This window comes from Apodemus sylvaticus, chromosome 4 (genome assembly GCF_947179515.1).
Source record: "Apodemus sylvaticus chromosome 4, mApoSyl1.1, whole genome shotgun sequence".
Classification (NCBI taxonomy): Eukaryota; Metazoa; Chordata; class Mammalia; order Rodentia; family Muridae; genus Apodemus; species Apodemus sylvaticus.
The window spans coordinates 77,441,973-77,458,007 of record NC_067475.1 but is presented as its reverse complement, the minus strand read 5'-3'; the positions used below and the strand labels follow the sequence as shown (position 1 = coordinate 77,458,007).

The window sequence follows — 16,035 nt, the reverse complement described above, 5'->3', positions numbered from 1 at the left end:
TGTCCTCACTCTGTAGACCAGGCTGGCCTCGAACTAAAAAATCTGCCTGCCTCTGCCTCCCAAGTGCTGGGATTACAGCCGTGCTCCACCACCGCTGCCCGGCCAAGGCAACTCTTATAAAGGAAAATGCTTAATTGGGGCTGGCTTACACTTCAGAGGTTTAGTCCATTATCATCATGGTGGGAAACATGGAATTATGTAGGCAGACACAGTGCTGGAAAAGAGCTGAGAGTTCTACATCTTTTTTTTAAAGATTTATTTATTTATTTATTTATTTATTTATTTATTTAATGTATATGGTACACTATAGCTGTACAGATAGTTGTGAGCCTTCATGTGGCTGCTGGGGACTGAATTTAGGACCTCTGCTCGCTCTGGTTAACCCTGCTCACTCAGTCCCTGCTTGCTCTGGCCCAAAGATTTATTTATTATTGATATATGTAAGTACACTGTAGCTATCTTTTAGACACACCAGAAGAGGGTGTCAGATCTCATTACAGATGGTTGTGAGCCACCGTGTGGTTGCTGGGATTTGAACTCAGGACTTTGGGGAGAGCAGTCAGTGCTCTTACCCGTTGAGCCATCTCAGCAGCCCAAGTTCTTGGTCTGCAGGCAACAGAAGGAGACTGTGTAAGACCTAAAAGCCTGCCTCCACAGCGACACACTTCCTCCTGCAAAGCCATATCTCCTAATAGTGCTACTCCCAATGGGCCAAGCATTCAAACACATGAGTCTGTGGGGACCAAACCTGTTTAAACCACCACAGCTTCTAATCTCAATGAGTAGCCTGTACACAAGTGCATGGGCATGCACATGGACATACACATGCACAAAGCCAAAAATAAAACTAAAAACATATTTTTTCCTTAAGTATAATATTATTGTTTTGTTTGTTTACATTAAAAAATGTTCTCTCTCTTGGGAAATACTTTTGGGGAGCTAAAGTATCATCATTCAGAAACAAAATGCAATAAATAAAAACCTGTTCCCAACCCCCTGAAAGTGAGGAAGAGAAGAGAAAGAGAAAAAATATAATACCACGTGTTAACAACTGCTGGCCAGGCAAAGTTAAAAAACTATCAAAATGGGAAGAGCAGAGGAAACATAAGTCCTCTCTCCAAAGATAGCTTGTCAGCCCTAAGGCTATTGAATTTTCTAGAAGTAAGGCATTGTGTGCATCCATGTAGTGTGTGTGTGTGTGTGTGTGTGTGTGTGTGCACACAGTTACCATGGTGTGTGTGGCAGTCAGAGGACAACTTTGTGAATTTAGTTCCCTCTTCCACCTTTATGTGTGTTCCAGTGATAGAATCCATTCCAGGATTTTGTGGCAAGGGCCTTTACCCACTGGTGGGCCTGATGACCCCAAGTTTTTATGGCCTTTTATTATCATGCAGATTCCTGTGTCCAGCTTGAGGAACTCAGTCCTAGAACTGGCAGTGTTTGATCAACACGGGAGGAAATTTGATAATTTCAGCTCACTGATGCTAGAATGGAAATCTTCCAACAAGACGCTAGCCCATTTTGAAGATTCTAAGTCAGTGGAGATGGTAGCCCGAGACGATGGCAGTGGACAGACGCGGCTGCACGGTACTGTACTGTAAACAGCTGCAGATGCCACAGGGCGTTACTTATGGTTCCCGTTGGTTCCTTAGAAACAAGCGTTTCATTCTAAACTTTACCATGTTGCCTTCATCTTTGATATTTGTGCATTTTTATAGAAAAACACAAGATAGGATTGGCAGCGTTGTCCATTGATAGAACATGCGTCTAGCTTATGTGGGATCCTGTGTTCTATCCCCAGTGCCAAGAAATCAAGAGGGGGCTGGTAGAAAAGGAGAGAAAAAGAAGAGGGTGACGGTCAGTTGGAAGTCAGATTGCATAGCATATACAAAAACCTGGGTTTGATCCTCAGCACCAGATAAACGGCGTGATAGAAACAAGACTGTCTCAGCAGCCAGGAGGTCAAAACAGGAGGGTCAAGAGTCATGGCCGTCTGTCAGCAGCTTCCATAGTGAATTCAAAAGATAAGCTTAACCTCCATAAGACCTGACTCAAAATTACAAAGCTGTGAGATAAAATACAAAGTTAATGTGAGGGAGCTGTGAACATAGCTCCGTGCTACAGCACTCACCTGGAATGCTCCAATAGGGACCTGTCCCCACCACGCCTTCCAGTAGCATCCTTCAGTAAGCATGACAGGATCTCTCCTGCCCCTTGCTCTCTTTATATATACCCCGTTCTTTTAGCTTTTCCTCATCTTCATTGAATTAAAAGCTGTCTCTAGGAATGTCATGTCTGTCTTTACTGAAGTAAATATCCTGAACCTCAGGTGGTAGCACTTGCTGAAACTGGGCTCAGAAGACACAGATCTTTAATCTAGTAGTCAGGAGGCAGATGCAGTCTCTGTGAGTCTGAGGCCAGCCAGGATTATTCAGTGAGAACCCTGTCTCAAAAGGAAAGGAGAGGAGAGGGGAGGGGAGGAGAGAGGAGATGAGGGAAGTAGAGGGGAAAGAAGGGGAAAGGGAAGGGGAAGGAAGGAAAAAGGAAAAGAGGTACATTAAGTTGGCTCAGCAGATCAAGGAGCTTGCAGTGACCTGAGTTCAAAGACAAGTATGTTGGAAAGAGAGAACTAACCGCACCCCCACCCCACCTCCACCCCCACACATGTGCGCTGGGGACTCCGTGGGCCCAGATTAGTCTGCTGGTTTTCTCCTCAGGCCTCAGGATAAGCTGTGCTTTCCACCAAGCCAAGCGGAGCGCTGGCTTCTGGTGGCCTCGAATTCACATGTATGGAAAGGTTGTGCCTTTCTACACTGTAACTTGTCTCAGATTACTTTAGTTCAATTCCTGATGTAAGGTGGACCAAAATGTAATACAACCAATTTAAGCTTATCCCCCACTAGCTTACAAATAAACGAGACACAGACTATGGTTATTTTATTTTGACAGTTACTGGGAGTCAGTCCTAATCTATTGTCCTAACCGCTGGCCTGGCCGCCTCCCCGTCAGTGTACCCCAGATACTTGCTGTTTCTCCTGGCCACGTGCTCACAGTCCATCACCCCTCATGGCGGCTTCCTCCTCTCCCTGTTCTTCCTCCTTCCTTCCTGGTGTCTCCTCTCTCCTCTCTCCTCCCCACTCCCAACCAGGTAACTCAAAACCCACCTGCCTCGAATCTCTCCAGTAATTGACTGTACCCAATTTTATTTAACCATCAGTTTTAAGTCAAGGAACAAGGTTTGTACAACAAAAGCTGGTAACCATGAGAAGTCACTCATAGACCTTGGGTACAGAATTTAGCATCAGACTAAACCCCAACACCCCACCACATGCACATGTTTTTAATTAAAAACAATAAATAATGCTCCATTCTATTTTTTGAGTGACTGATTGCAATCTATATAAAGATAAGTGAAGCTAAGAAAAGGACCCAGGGGCCTGGAAAGATGGCTCAGTGGATAAGAGCGCTGGTTACTCTTCCAGAGGTCCCTGGTTCAGTTCCCAGCACCACATCACAGTTCATAGCTGCCTCTAACTCTAGTTCCAAGGCTTCTGATAGCCTCACATAGACATATATGCAGGAAAAACACCAATGCACATAAAATAAAAATAAATTATATAAAAAATAAAGGCCCCAAAAGACTGTTATTGTTATTTATAAATTGATATTTTATACACAATAATTTTCCCATATATTTGCTTCCCGCCCATTTTTAGATTTATAGGCCTTTACAGGAAGAAAGAATTTTAGGTTTTTGCCTGGCCTAATTTCATAAGGACCTAAGAGGTCCTTGTCTTGGAGTCATATGGCAGGGTCAGTACAAACCCAATGCTCTGCTTTTTGTATTTCTCCCCTTTCAACATTTTTCCCCAATAAAATGTCATTTGGAAAAACCTGAGACAAGCATTAGTTTTCTGGAGTCTGCTTTGCAGTGGGTATACCTGTTCTTACAGTGTTTTCCTGCTTTAGGCCATCAGATCCTTGAGGTGCATCAGATAAAGGGGACTGTGCTCATTGGAGTCAATTTTGCTGGTTATTCAGGGAAGAAAAGCCCAAAAGTGAGTGGAAACTGTGATTGAGTGGAAACTGTGATTAAGGAACACAGCTTAGGGCCTGGCTTGGCAGCACAGGCCTGCAATTCCAGCCTGGGTTAATTAGTGAGATCTTATCTCAAAATTGAATGGTGTGTGTGTGTGTGTGTGTGTGTGTGTGTGTGTGTGTGTGTGTGTGTGGAGAGGGAGAGGAGAGGACACACAGAGTTGGAGTGAGCCAGGAAATGGGGCTCTAAGGAGCATTGGAGTAAGAAAGAGGGAGTCTGGGAAGAGCTGGGGAGCGGAGAGGGGATATAATCAAAACATGTTGACTGAAATTCTTATTTAGGAACTAATAAAATTAAAGAAGGAAGGAAAGAAGGGGAAGATGGAAAGGGAGAAAAAAGGGAAGAAGTGGAAATTAATTCAAGTTTCTAACTGGGCCACCTTGTCTGGCCTCAGTGGGAGAGGATGCTCATCTACAGTGACTTTTTGTGCTTTGGTGGCTTTGGTATCCAGGCAGGGCCTCCCTCTCCTCAGAGGAGAGGGGAGGGGGGCATGGGGAAGGGACTATGTGAGGGAGGACCGGAAGGAGAGGAGTCACAGTCAGGATGTAAAGTGAATAAATTAGTGGAAAAAAGAGCTCCTCTCCAAGTCATTAGCTAGAAAGTTGTCAGCTGTTCTCTGCTGTGCTCACTTCCTGCCTAGGGGATTTCCAACTTGCCAAGATCTGCAGCAGTAGAACTGCTCCTGGTGGAAGACGTCACGGTCCAGCCTGAGAATGCCACCATCTACAACCACCCTGAGGTGAAGGTGAGCTACACAAGCCCACCAGAGGACACTGCTGTGGTAAGGCCGCAGGATGCTTCACCTGCTGCTGAAAATCAAATACACATCCCCTGCTGGAGGGGTGGCTCAGCACGTAAGAGCACTGGGCACTCTTCTAGAAGTCCTGAGGTCAAGCCCCAGCACCCACATGGCTGCTCAACCACTGTCTATAGCTTTACTCTCATGGCTCCAATGCCCTCTCTGCTGTGCAGACAACATATATAACTAAATAAATCTTTAAAAGCAGAAACTCAAATGCACAGAGGTGATGGAAGGATGAACTGCAGTGTCCTTTACAGCCTCTCTGTGGCAGTCCTACTTTGTCCCCTGTCTACCCACTGTCTTGTTTTAAGTAGAAGTCATCTCCTTTAGTCTACAAAGCAAAAAGATTGGAACATTGTTTGTCTGACTTTTCTATAGGAAATATTTAACCTTGTGGAAGGATCTGGCTACTTTCTCATCAACAGCAGTGAGCAAGATATCGTCACCATTACTTACATGGAAGCAGAAAGCTGGGTCCAGGTGTGTGAGCGAAGCTTCTAGACTGGTGGTCTCGGGGCAAACCACTTTTGTTGCTTTGTTTCTTTTGTTCTTGTTGTGTTTTGTTTTTTTAATTTTTTAATCACGTTAGTGTGTGTGTGTGTGTGTGTGTGTGTGTGTGTGTGTGTGTGTGTGTTGAAAACTTGTAGGGATCAGTCTCTCAGGCCAACAGCCTTGGCAACAAGCATCCTTACATCTAGACCGTCTTTCTGGTCCTAGTTGTTTTAAGAGAAGGTCTCAAACATCCTGTAGAAATTAGTTAGTCCCGACCTGGGGTTTATACCCTGCCTTTGACCCTTTAGTTCCTGAATAAAAGTCATACACAACCTTTTTTTTTTTTTTTTTTTTTTTTTTTTTGGTTTTTAGAGACAGGGTTTCTCTGTGTATCCCTGGCTGTCCTGGAACTCACTCTGTAGACCAGGCTGGCCTCGAACTCAGAAATCCACCTGCCTCTGCCTCCCAGAGTGCTAGGATTAAAGGCATGCACCACCACTGCCTGGCCATACACAACGTTTATATTTGCAATAAGCCTTAAACAACACAAGAGCTAGGCAGAGACTAATCTCTATTCTATTAGAATCTGCTTTCCTATCAACAGCCTTGAGTTATTATATTACTGTGTGTCATCAGGGCTGCCCTTAACTGCCATTGGTCAGCCCACAGGCCATGTTCCCTTGGCTCCTAACTCCCGGTTCCTTCTCTTCCTTCTGTTTCTGAACCTTCTTCCTTCTCATGGTCTCTCTCCAAGTCCCAAGCCCAGGAGATCTAAAGCCCACCTATGTCTCTCCTGTCCAGCTATTAGCTGTTGGCATCTTTATTTACCAATCAGAAATAACTTGGAGGGGCCGGAGAGCTGGCTCAGTGGCTAAGAGCACCGACTGCTCTTCCAGAGGTCCTGAGTTCAATTCCCAGCAACTACATGGTGGCTCACAACCATCTGTAATGGGATCTGATTTCCTCTTCTGGTGTGTCTGAAGATAGTGACAGTGTACTCACATACATAAAATTAAATAAATAAATAGATAGATAGAGAGAGAGAGAGAGAGAGAGATAGTTATTTCTTTTAAATAGAAAGAAATCACTTGGAATCAAGGTATATGTGCTGACTCTCTCATGTCTCTGGGACAACAGGTCTTGGGGGCCCTCACTTAGCATTACAATAGATAGCAAAAGACCAAACCTCAATATAGCCCAGGATGGTGTGGACTTATGAAGCCAAAGATGACCTTAAACTCCTGACCCTTCTAAGTCTTAATTCCTAAGTGCTGGTATTTAAGCTTTGGCCCAACCCAAAACACTCTTTTTTTCTTTGCACTGAATTATACTGGGTTGCATATGGCCATTTTAGGGCAAATGCATAATGTACCAACCTTTCTAGCCCTACCCTTCCTGTGTTCCATTTTGCCTCTGAGACAGTTTTTTGTATATATGTGAGTCTAGTCAGGTGGTGGTGACACACACCTTTAATCCCAGCACTCAAGAAGTAGAGAAAGGCATATCTCTTGAGTTCAAGGTCAGCCTAGTCTACAGAGTGAGTTCCAGGACAGCCAGGGCTACTCAGAGAAACCCTATCTTAAAAAGACAAAACACAAAACAAAAGATTCTATGTGTCTACACATAGTCTAGGCCTCAGAAATAAGAGGAAGCATGCCTGATTTGTCTTTCTGAGAATCACTTAATGTGATTGTCCCTTGTAGCCATTTTCTTCCAAATGATATCTTCTTTATGGCTGAAAAAATCCAATTGTGTTTACCCATCACATTTTCTTGATCCTCTGTTGCTGAACAGGCTGGTTCCATAACTCAACTGCTGTGGACATGGCTGTGCACACAGCTGTGATCCTAGAGCTCTTTGGGCAAATGCCCAGAAGTGCTATAGCTAAGTCAAGTAGGAGGTCTATTTTTCATATGTTTGGTTTTTATTTTTGTTTTGAGGTGGGGTTTCACTGTATAGTCCTGGCTAACCTGCTGGCTCTTTTCAGTATTTTAAAGTTTTCATTATAGAGGTCTTTAACTTTAGTTAGATATGTTCCAAGGTTGTTTTGATTTATTTCTAACAGATCCTGCCTCAAGTTTATTTGTGAAAACAACACAGGAGATGAGCCACATGGAAACTGTGTGTGTGTGGGGGGGGGGGGGTACCACATGGAAACTGTGTGTGTGTGTGGGGGGGGGGTGCCACACATGGAAACTGTGTGCCTGGGGGGGGGGGCGTGCTATGTGGAAACGGTGTGCCTGCCTGAGGGTATGCCACATGGACACTGTGTGCCTGGGGGGTGGGGGGATGCCACATGGACACTGTACCTGTGGGGATGGTGGTGGTCACAGCAACAACCTGAAATCTATGAATAGGTGGTTGTCCATCAATTTTCACACTGACAGAACAGAGTGCTTCGCTGTGGGATCCTCACAGGTGCCTGGACAACTCTGGGCTCCTGAGATGGAGGAGGAGGTGTCTTCGCCTTGGATTGGGCCTTGGCCTTTGGTTGGCAGTCTTGGACCCTGGCCATGTTACCAAGAATCCCACTTCTGATGTTTGGGTGGATGATGAAAACACATCCATGGACTGGACAGAGCTTGTGCTGGGCCCTTTGGCCTTACAGGCTTGACCTCACTGAGTCTGACAAGGACCGTGACCCCTTGGTACCGTCCGTCACCCACTGTTTTCACATTTTTTGCCTGCAGCTTCTTCAGGCCTTTTTTTGGGCTTTCTGACAAAATGCATATTCCTTAGGAAGTTAGGGCTCATCCCCCTTAAGGGATTCTTTCCTATCTTTGGGCTGGAGAGATGGATCAGCGGTTAGGAGCCCTGGCTGCTTTTTCAGAGAACCCAGGTCCTCTGAAATCCCATGGAAATTTACCAATATCATTCCATCACAGCTGTTGTCACGAGGGCTGTTGGCTTCTGTCAACAGTGTTGCCTGCATCTGCTGAAATGGCCGTGTGGTTTCTGTCCCTCGTCCCTGTACATTGTGGACCACATGGAACCCGCCTCTTATCGCTGCACCGTTGGTTACAGGGAGCAATCTTTTTGAAGTGTTCCCTTACTTTATGATATGCATTGATGTTTCCCCTGCACGCATGTCTGTATGAGGGTGTAGGATTCCCTGGAACTAGAGTTACAGACAGTTGTAAGCTGCCATGTGGTTGCTGGGAATTGAATCCTCTGAAGAGCAGTCATCTCTCCAGGCCTTGATGTGTTCTTTTTTGTTGTTTTTTCATTTTTGTTTTTTCTGAGACATGGCCTCTCTCTGTGTAGCCCTGGCTGTCTGGGGAACTCACTCTGTAGACCAGTCTGGATTCAAACTCACAGCGATCCACCTGCCTCTGACTCCCTAATGCTGGGATTAAAGGCACCTGATTTGATATGTTCCTGAGTTGCTTTTGTTTCCGATATTTTCTTTCAAAAGGTTTTTTGTTTGTTTGTTTGTTTTGTTTTGTTTTTTTTTTGGGTTTGTTTTTGGTTTTTTGGATTTGGATTTGAACAGAGCTAGTCTTGATATCCAACTGCCTCTGCCTCTGCTTCCCTAATGCTGGGATTAAAGGTGAGTGCCACCATGCCTGCCTATAATGCTTGTGTTTAATAAAATGGCTATTACTGGGGCTGGAGAGATGGCTCAGTGGTTAAGAGCACTGACTACTCTTCCAGAGGTCATGAGTTCAAATCCAGCATCATATGGTGTCTCACAACCATCTGTAATGAGATTGATCTGATGCCCTCTTTTGGTGTGTCTGAGGATAGCTACAGTATATTTATTTATTTATAATAAATAAATAAATAAATCTTTTAAAAATGTTTATTACTAGTTTTTAAGTTATGTGTATATACATGTTTCAGTGCATGAGTTTGTACAAATGAATGCAAGTGGCCACTAGGGCCAGAGAAAGGCATCTGATCCTCTGGAGCTGGAGTTACAAGCAGCTGTGAATCTTGTCATGGGTGCTGGGACCTGAATTGGGGTCCTCTGGAAGGACATTGTGTGCTCTTGACCACTGAGCCATCTCCCCACCCCCCCATATATATATATATATATATATATATATATATATATATATATATTTGGGGGTTATTTTGGTTTTTTGAAGATTTTTTTTTTTTGAGACAGGCTTTCTCTGTGTAGCCCTGGCTGTCCTGGAACTCACTCTGTAGACCAGGCTGGCCTCAAACTCAGAAATCGGCCTGCCTCTGCCTCCCAGAGTGCTGAGATTATAGGCGCGCGCCACCACCACCACCGCCCGGCTGCCATTTGATTTTTATCCATGAAATCTGTTCCCTGCTGATAACTAAGATCTGTGTTAGACGCTACTGAATTTCAAGTTCCTTAACCTCTGTTTCCATCCTTGTGTTTTGCCTTGACTAAATGCCATCTTCTTCCTTCTAGTTAGTTCCAGCACGTCCTGGGTTTCTGACCCTGAAAGTGTATGACCTGTGCCTGGCCTACTTGGGTCCAGCAATGGCCCAGGTCAGGGTGTCGGACATACAGGAGGTAGAGCTGGATCTGATCGATAAGGTGAGAGTGTTTTGTTGATAAAGCCAGAGAGCTGTTTCATGTCAGGAGTGACAAGCTTTATTCATTGCTCCTACAATATTTTAACAGTCTCTCCTCAGCTTTAGTTCCCGCCAAGACCTTAAACTAATAAAATGCCAGTCCTTAAAGACTGTGGTCCCTTTGGCCATTGTCCACTCTCACCGCTCAGGAGTGTGTCCTCTTCTGCAATCAGCTGTCATCTTCTCCACAAAAACAAATTAAATGAAACAAAAACCAAAAAACACCATTCCAGTGTTAAGCATAATGAAAATTAAGATAAATGAAATGGGTATTTTAGGAAGTTGAGTTGATTTATTGTTTGTTGAGAAGGAGTCTCACCCTATAGCCCAGGCTAGCCTAGAACTCACTATGTGTAACCCATGCTGTTTCTGTTTCTCAGCAATTCTCCCAACTGCTAAGCTTCAGCCTTAATTCAGGACTGATAGGTAAAATGTTAAAAACACACTTGCCAGGCAGTAGTGGTGCACGCCTTTAAACCCGGCACTTGGGAGGCAGAGGTAGGCAGATTTCTGAGTTTGGGGCCAGCCTGGTCTACAGAGTGAGTTCCAGGATAGACAGGGCTACACAGAGAAACCCTATGTTGGGGAGAAAACACACACACACACACACACACACACACACACACACACACACTTAAACCAGGCATGGTAATGTATACTTATAAGAGTCTGAAGTAAAAAGATCAAGATATTGTGGCTACTCTAGACCACATTGGAAGACATTGGCTCAAAAGATAAAAGGGGGTTGTGGGGAAAATATAAGCCCAGTTCAATGCTAACAAAACATTATCGTGATGGTGCATGCCTTTAATCACAACAGAAACAGAATAGGCTATCTTTGTAAATTCAAGGCCAATCCAATCTACATAGGGAGTTCCAGGATAGCCAGGGCTGCATAGAGAAGCTGTGTCTCAAAAAGCCAAATACCAGTGGTGAAGGTACATGCCTTTAATCCCAACGCTGGCCTACCGAGTTCCAGGATAATCAAGACTACACAGAGAACAACTCCCCTCTCTCCATATAGATGTGGGGGAGATTCAAAACAGGATTTCTAATGGGTATCGCTGACTGTCCTAGAACTCACTCTTTAAACCAGGCTGACAGTGAACTCATAGAGATCTGTCTGACTCTGCCTCTCAAGTGTTGGGATTAAAGATGTGCACTATTACCTGGCTAAGAATATAAAATCCAAGAAGAGACTGGTGATATAGGTCAGTACATAGAGTCCTTACCTGACCTGGGGGTTCACTCTCCACACCAGTACACCAGGTGTAGTGGTGCAAGTGTGTAATCCCAGAAGATGAGGGCATCCACTGAATAGTGAGTTCAAGGCTATCTTAGGACACAAAACCAAAGCAACAACAAAAATCCAAAAGGAGGGAATAGATGCTAACTCCTTCAGTCCCAGCACTCAGGGGGCTAAGATTGCCAGGAGTTTGAAGCTAACATGGGGTACACAGTGTGATCCAGACCAGCCTGGGCTACAAGGATAGACACTGACTTAAGAGGGAGGGAGGGAGGGAGGGAGGGAGGGAGGGAGGGAGGGAGGGCAATCCCTGAATGCAGGAGGCAGAGTAAGGCAGATCTTTGTGAATTCAAAACTAACCTATCCTAACTAATAAGCTTCAGGCCAGCTCGGGCCACAGAGTGGGGAGGGAAGAAGAGGAGACACCGACAGACGGAGAAGGGTGGCTGGGTGGCTCACTGGTCAGGGTGCCACTGGCAAGCCTGAGGATCTGAGCTCAATCCTAGGACCCACACAGTGAAAGAAGAGAATAACATAACTCCTGCTAATTGTCCTCTGATCTCCCTGGTACCCTATGGTGTGTCCAGGTGTGCACATACACTCAAATACATGTGATGTGTGAGAGAGAGAGAGAGAGAGAGAGAGAGAGAGAGAGAGGGAGGGAGAGGCAAATAAATCCACAGGGAGGAAAAACAAATAGTACACGACCCAGTTTCGGGGTAGATTGACCAGAGGCATGCCAGGAACACCTGACATGCACAGACATGTCTGCCCCGTCGGAAATGCAGCCATCCTGACTTAATGGATACCTGTCGCCTGCTGCCTTTTTCCAACTACCAGGTTGAAATCGGTAAAACCGTTTTAGTGGCTGTGAGGGTTCTTGGCTCTTCCAAACACCCTTTCCGGAACAAGTACTTCAGAAACATGGGTGTCAGGCTGCAGTTGGCATCTGCCATTGTCACCCTGAGGTAAGTTCCACTTGGTACCTCTCCTCTCCTACACTGAGAGTCTCTCTCCTCGTGGCCTCTCAGCTTCCCTTAGTTTGGTCTGATTGTTTTCTGTCATTTCTGGATTTTTCTTTGTCCATACAATGTCTTCTCCATCAGTGTCCCTGGGAAGTATCCATCCAGGCTGGGTGCTGTGGTGCACACCTGTAACCTCAGCACTCAGGAGGCTGGGACAGAGATATCACAAGTTTAAGGCCAGTCTGAACTACTCAGGACTCGCTCAAAAGTTGAAATAAGGGGCTGGAGAAATGGCTCAGTGGTTAGAGCACTGGCTGCTCTTCCAGAGGATTTGGGTTTGATTTCCAGTGCTTGCTTGGTGGCTTACAGCCATCTGTAACTCCAGTTCCAGGAGATTGGATACCCTCTTCTGGCCAACCTGGGCATCAGATGCACAAGTGATACACAGGCATGCATGCAAACCGAAGACCCATACACGTAAAATAAAAGCATAAAATTAAATATTAAAATTAAAACATTCAAGATCCCTACAATACACTAAAATATATCATTGCTGTTTTTATTTTCTAAAACTCTCCTTGAATGTTATCTTCTGGGAGTGCTCCAGCCTGGAAGACCTTCAAAAATTGTCCAACCAACTTTCTTGATAATCTCCTTCGAAAAAGAAGACATACAAGAATTCCCTGAGGGGGCTGGAGAGATGGCTCAGCGGTTAAGAGCACTGACTGCTTTTCCAGAGGTCCTGAGTTCAATACCCAGCAACCACATGGTGGCTCACAACCATCTGTAAGGGGATCAAATGCTCTCTTCTGGAGTATCTGAAGACAGCAACAGTGTACTCATACGCATAAAATAAATAAATTCATCTTTTTTTTAAAAAAAAAAAGAAGCTGAGCGGTGGTGGCACACGTCTGTAATCCCAGCACTCTGGGAGGCAGAGGCAGGTGGATTTCTGAGTTCGAGGCCAGCCTGGTCTACAGAGTGAGTTCCAGGATAGCCAGGGCTACACAGAGAAACCCTGTCTTGAAAAAAAAAATCCAAAAAAAAAAAAAAAGAAAAGAAAAGAACTCCCTGAGCATACACCTGTCATCCCAGCACTTGGGAGGTAGAGACAGGATTGTGAGTTCAAGGCCATCCTGGGGTATATGAGATTCTGTCTCAAAGTACAGAGAGAAAGTGCTTGGGTGTTTGGCCTTCACAGTGCTACTGCTCTGTCCTCGTCACATGGAATCCTTCCAGCCTGGAGGAAAGGTTTTGCTCCCAAGGAACTTCTTGTCGTTGTAGGAAATTAGTCTTGACTCTGGAGAGTCATTTTCTGGAAGGTTCAATTAGAAAGAAGATACATTAAGCATCTTAGAAAGATGAATTGCTGATCCTTGTCAAAACCAGACCTTTGCAGAGCTTAGTGGCATTTTTAATTAACCCTTTAATCCCAACACCAGGAGGCAGAAGAAGGCAGAGCTCTGTAAGTCCAGAGCAGTGCACACAGAAAGTTCCCCGACTGCCGGAGGCACACAGAGGGACCCTGTCTTAAACAAACAAACAAAGACTGCCAGATCTTTCTCACCAGCACCACGTGGATCTTTGCAGATTAATGGAAGATCAGGATGAGTATTCTGAAAACTACATGCTCCGTGCGGTCACTGTAGGACAAACCACACTTGTAGCCATTGCCACAGACAGTACGGGGAGGAAATTCACATCGGCGCCTCGGCACATTGAGGTGAGTGAAGGCCCTGGGGTCCTCAATCCCTCCCTCCGCAGCATCGTCCCTTCCCATTTATACAGAATGTTTTGCTGGGAGATTTCCTGTATATAATTAACTGTTTTCCTTTTTTTAAATATTTATCTGTTGTATATGAGTTCACTGTAATGATCTTTAGACTCACCAGAAGATGGCATCGGATCTCATTACAGATGGTTGTGAGCCACCATGTGGTTGCTGGGAATTGAACTCAGGACCTCTGGAAGAGCAGTCAGTGCTCTTAACTGCTCCATCTCTCCAGTGCTAATTAACTGTTTTCTTCCCTATAAGATTAATAAATACATGGTATATAGTTCTTGTAGAAAGTTTAGAAAGCACACACACACACAAAAGTCTATGTATTTATGTATGTACACACACACACAATATATATATATATATATATATGCACTAGGGAGACAGTTGCACTGGTAAAACTGCCTGATATGAAAGGCTGATGGCCCCCTGAGCTCAGTCCCTGGAAGACATAATAGAAAGAGAACTGACTCCCGGAAGTTGTCCTCTGTCTCCACACATATACCATGTATACACATACACACTAATAAAAATGAATTAATAAGGCAGACATGGTAGCATCCACCATTAGTCCTAGCATTGGGGAGGCAGGTGGATCTCCATGAGTTTGAAGCCAACCTGGACTATGTAGCAAGTTCCAGGGCAGCCAGAGCTACATAGTGAGACCCTGACGCAAAAAAAATCACTAAAATTCCTTATATTCACTTTCTCTCAACCTTTTTTTTCATGTTTCAAAAATTTCTGTGTGTATAAGTGTTTTTCCTGTGTGTGTGCACCATGTAGAAGGTGCAGAAGATAGGCCAGAAGAGGGTGTCAGCTCCTCAGAGACTAAAGTTACACATAGCTATGAGCTGTCGTGTGGGTGCTAAGAATCAAACCTGGGTCCTCTGGAAGAACAGCCAGTGCTCTTAGCCACTGAGCCATCTCTCCAGCTTCCTCTCTCCTCTTCCTTCTATCTCTATCTATTGGCATCAAATTCCTAAGTTCAGTGCTTCTCCTGCCTCAACCTTCTTAGCACACAACCACAGGCAGGTACCAAAGTTCCAAGCTCTTCCCATGTGTATATCTTATGTTATGATAAGGTCTCACTTTGTAGCCCAGGCTGGTTTAGAACTCACTATGGAGAACAGGCTGGCCTTGAAACCCAGAAAGATCTACCTACTTCTGCCTTCTGAGTTCTGGATTAAAGGCATCACCATGGCCTCTGAATAACTTAACATAAATAATACAACCTTTTTTTCCTTCTTATTTACTTTTTCAGACAGTATCTCATGTATTCTAAGCTGGCTTTGAACTCATCTTCCTGAATGCTGGCATTACAGGCATCCTGTGCCTACATCCCATCTTATATAACAAACCCAGGGCTTCATGCATGTTAAGCAGGGCCTCTACCACCGGAGCTACGTCCCCCAACAGTGTTCATCTTAGTCTTATATAAAAAGTAATTTCCTAGGGCTGAGAGGATTGCGGCAAAAGCACGGAGACCTGAGTTCATTGCCCTGTGCCCACATGAAAAGCCAGGTCTAACATGCACCCTTAATCCCAGGCCTGCGGAGGCAGAGACAGGCAGGTCCAGGGAGCTTGCTGGGCAGCTGGGCTAGCCCAGTCATTAGGCTTCAGGTTCAATGAGAGACTCTGCCTCAAAAAATAACATAAAGAATGGTTCAAGGAGGCCAGGTGGTGATGGTGCACGCCTTTAATCCCAATACTTGGGTGGCAGAGGCAGGTGGATTTCTGAGTTTGAGGCCAGCCTGGTCTACAGAGTGAGTTCCAGGACAGCCAGGGCTACACAGAGAAACCCTGTCTCAGAAAAAAAAAACAAAAAACAAAAAACAAAAACAAAAACAAACAAACAAAAAAAAGAATTGTTCAAGGAAGTTGACCTCTGACCTCCACAAACATGAACACAATGCACACATATAAACATAAAGACATTTAATTTAAACAATGCAGCAAATGTTTGTACAAAGTAACTTCTTATGCCATTAAAAGATTATTATAGGACTGGAGACATAGCTCAATGATTAAGAGCACTTGTTGCTCTTGCAGAAGACCTGGGTACAGTTCCCAGCATCCACAGGGCAACTCACAAACCCT

At 44.7% G+C, this 16,035-nt stretch overlaps 1 protein-coding gene across 1 annotated transcript in view; it reads left to right on the top strand.

Annotated features, from left to right (window-relative positions):
- Nucleotides 1-16,035, top strand: part of Nup210l (nucleoporin 210 like) — a 108,279-nt gene that overhangs the window by 57,695 nt on the left and 34,549 nt on the right. Inside the window, exons 17-23 of the mRNA XM_052179947.1 lie at nt 1,395-1,587; nt 3,970-4,058; nt 4,740-4,844; nt 5,280-5,381; nt 9,781-9,909; nt 12,034-12,161; nt 13,749-13,881. Coding sequence (XP_052035907.1) covers nt 1,395-1,587; nt 3,970-4,058; nt 4,740-4,844; nt 5,280-5,381; nt 9,781-9,909; nt 12,034-12,161; nt 13,749-13,881 — 879 coding nt within the window. The remainder of the gene's footprint in view (nt 1-1,394; nt 1,588-3,969; nt 4,059-4,739; nt 4,845-5,279; nt 5,382-9,780; nt 9,910-12,033; nt 12,162-13,748; nt 13,882-16,035) is intronic.